The sequence below is a fragment of the Primulina eburnea genome, chromosome 15, assembly GCF_022965805.1.
Source record: "Primulina eburnea isolate SZY01 chromosome 15, ASM2296580v1, whole genome shotgun sequence".
Lineage (NCBI taxonomy): Eukaryota > Viridiplantae > Streptophyta > Magnoliopsida > Lamiales > Gesneriaceae > Primulina > Primulina eburnea.
In genome coordinates, this window is record NC_133115.1 from 30,819,362 (window position 1) to 30,822,296 (window position 2,935).

General features: G+C 38.6%; 1 protein-coding gene across 1 annotated transcript; it reads right to left on the minus strand.

The window, feature by feature from the left end:
- Positions 1–211: 211 nt before the first annotated feature.
- On the minus strand, positions 212–2,679 carry LOC140815134 (pentatricopeptide repeat-containing protein At5g08510-like). Its single transcript, XM_073174245.1, has 2 exons — positions 1,393–2,679; positions 212–1,295 (listed from the first exon to the last, which is right to left on the minus strand). The coding sequence occupies exons 1-2, from the start codon at positions 2,317–2,319 to the stop codon at positions 672–674; spliced, it is 1,551 nt and encodes a 516-aa protein (XP_073030346.1). The 5' UTR covers positions 2,320–2,679; the 3' UTR covers positions 212–671.
- Positions 2,680–2,935: the final 256 nt, after the last annotated feature.

The following is a 2,935-nucleotide window of genomic DNA, read 5'->3' on the forward strand; positions in this document are numbered from 1 at the left end:
GCACTATCGCCCCTAGTTAATGTTTACAAGTTCGTTTTATCATTTCAACTTGTAGTATGATCCTTCATTCAACCCCGAACACTGCTTAACTATTGCTAATCATTTTCCAGCAGCATGCACACAACAATTAAGTCAACAAAGACAAGAAAGATTTCGGCATCGGCTTAGCTCCTCATGGAGATAATGGCATGTCAATTGTCAACCATGGCTGGATTTGATATTCAGTATGGTAAAGCAACTCGCTTGTATACGGGGCGAAACATAATTTAAGAAGTCGAGCTAGGAAGAATGAAGCAGCTGTGACATTTCTTGGTGATATATAATGTGGTCCCTGGTAATGTACAAACAAAATATGCGTTTATAGAAATATTGAATATTTTGTTAAAACATGATTAATTTACCAGTAACGAGAGGTGAATTATTGTATAAAATCTGATTGGCTTCAAGCAAACCAGGCCGGACTAAACACGGAGCGATGCCTCTAAAATTCAAGTTTTTAAAGTTCTAAGCCACATCATGGGAGTGGCATCGAAGTAGATAGGATGTCTATTCAACAGTTTTTCCCTGCAAAAATGGGAATTTCACATGAGTGTGCCAATTTGGAATATGAAATTGGACTATCATCATAATCATAAATATTCAAATCTACTCCCAAACAAAAGATAAATTTATCAATCTGTTTCCATTGTTCTTATTTCCTCGAGGATGAAATCCCAGTCAATCATATGATCTTCTTCATCAATCTTCATTTGAGCTGTGACACAATGTAATACAGAAAGTATCTGATCAGACATCGGGTGAGACTTATCCTCGACTATAAACTTGTGGATTCTGCCTCCTTCTTCAATGAAGCTATGTCCTGCTGCTTTTGTCACATTGTATCCCTTCATCAACGTCCTAAGCTTTGTAACTCCATCCCATTTCCCTCCTTTTGCATATATATTGGAAAGAATCACATAGTTACCTGGATTCCACATCTCCAACTTAAAGAGTGAATCGGCAGCTTTCTCTGCAAATTCTACATTGCCATGGAAACTACAAGCCCCTAGCAAAGTTCCCCATACAACAGAATCGGGCTTCATGGGCATAGCTTTTATAAGATTATAAGCCTCTTGCAGTAATCCGGCTCGACCTAGAAGATCAACCATGCACCCATAGTGTTCTAGTTTTGGAGGGATAAAAAATATTTTCTCCATGGAATTGAAGAGCTCCCGGCCTTTAGTGACCATCCCACCATGAGTGCATGCAAGAATCACCCCAACAAATGTGACATCATCTGGGCTCATGCCGTTTCTCTTCATTCCCATTCACGATATACAAAGATTAAGATTGCATTGTGTTAGTCAGAGCTTAAAACACAGTAATGTGAGTAATGTCCGCAAAAAATCTTACCAGCAATTGGTCAAATAGCTCGAGAGCTTCATCACATCTTCCATGAACCGCTAAACCCATGATCATAGTATTCCAAGAACACAAATTTCTATTTCCTCCAATGTTTTCAAACAATTGCATTGCCTTCTCAATTGCACCACACCGTGCATACAGTTCAAGCACCGCGTTGCTGACAAACAGATTTTTTATATGACCATTGGCTCGAGCATAAGCTTCAATCCTTTGTCCAACCTCCAACGCACCAAGATTCGCACATGCTGGAAGAACACTAGCTATTGTCACTTCGTTAGGCCTCACCCTTCCTTCTCTCTCCATTTCCAAGTACATTTCCAAAGCCTCCCAATACTTCCCATTTTGCGAGTACCCAGAAATCAAAGCAGTCCACGATATCACATTTCTTGATGGCGTAGCCAAGAATAAATTCAAGGCTTCATCAAAACACCCACTTTTCGCGTACCCCGCAATTAAGGAATTCCAGGTAGGGATATCTTTAGCATTCATCCCATCAAACTGTTTTCTCGCCAGACGCAACAAGCCCATTTTAGCATACATGTCAACCAAAGCAGTTGAGGCATATACATCATAATCAAGGCCGAACTTGACAAAATGAGCGTGCAGCATTTGGCCTTGCAAAGGATTAGAAAGGTTTGCGCATGCGGCAAAGAGATAAGTGAATGAGTGCGGATTCGGGTAGAAGCAATGACTAAGGATTCCGGGATAGAGAAGCAAGGATTGGAAATGTAGGCCACGAGAATGATAGGCCTGGATGAGTTTATTGTAGAGGAAGAGAGATGGATTAGGCGTTTGGTCGAGCAGCTTGTGGGCATAGTCTATGTCCGGGATTTCCAAAAGCTTGGTGATCATATATTTAGTGAAGTCAGTGCCGTTTCTCAGCGTGTTGGCGTGAATCTGTTTCAGCTGGTTCATGCGATAGTTGAGACTGCTGGAATTCTTGAAACCGAGAAAGATGAGAGAAAAAATGTGCAGGATTTTTACTACATAACAAGATCAATATACACCATGCTTAAGAAAATTTGAAATTTTTATAAGATCATTTGAGACTTTGAGCAAGTATTCGTGAATCGAAAGCTTAAACGGAAGCATTTTTCCTAGTACATACGAACAGAGATGAACAGGAACTTTACATTTTGAAACCTAAAATATTTAGTAGGAGTTCTCACAGGTGTTAGAAACATAAATACTGCGAGGAATTCAAATGGAAAGATTTGCGGCAGAGTGTTTTTTTTATGTGATCAAGGGATATCTATCCAATCTTCTTGTTTTTACTCAGGTATGGAACGTCCCTTGAATTATATATTTCTTTTGTTTAGAATCAATCGGCTTGTTTATCAGTTCAAAATAATCAAGAAGAAAATGAACATACCATTTACAATTTGAGTAAATTCTTTAGTCCAGTATTTTGTGATTGAGAAGTTATACGTAACATTGTATTATGTATGTACTAAGACATTATTTGATTCAATCAAGAGTATTTGTTGTAGCTAAAACTGATTTTATTAAATAAATTCTTAATAGACTCATT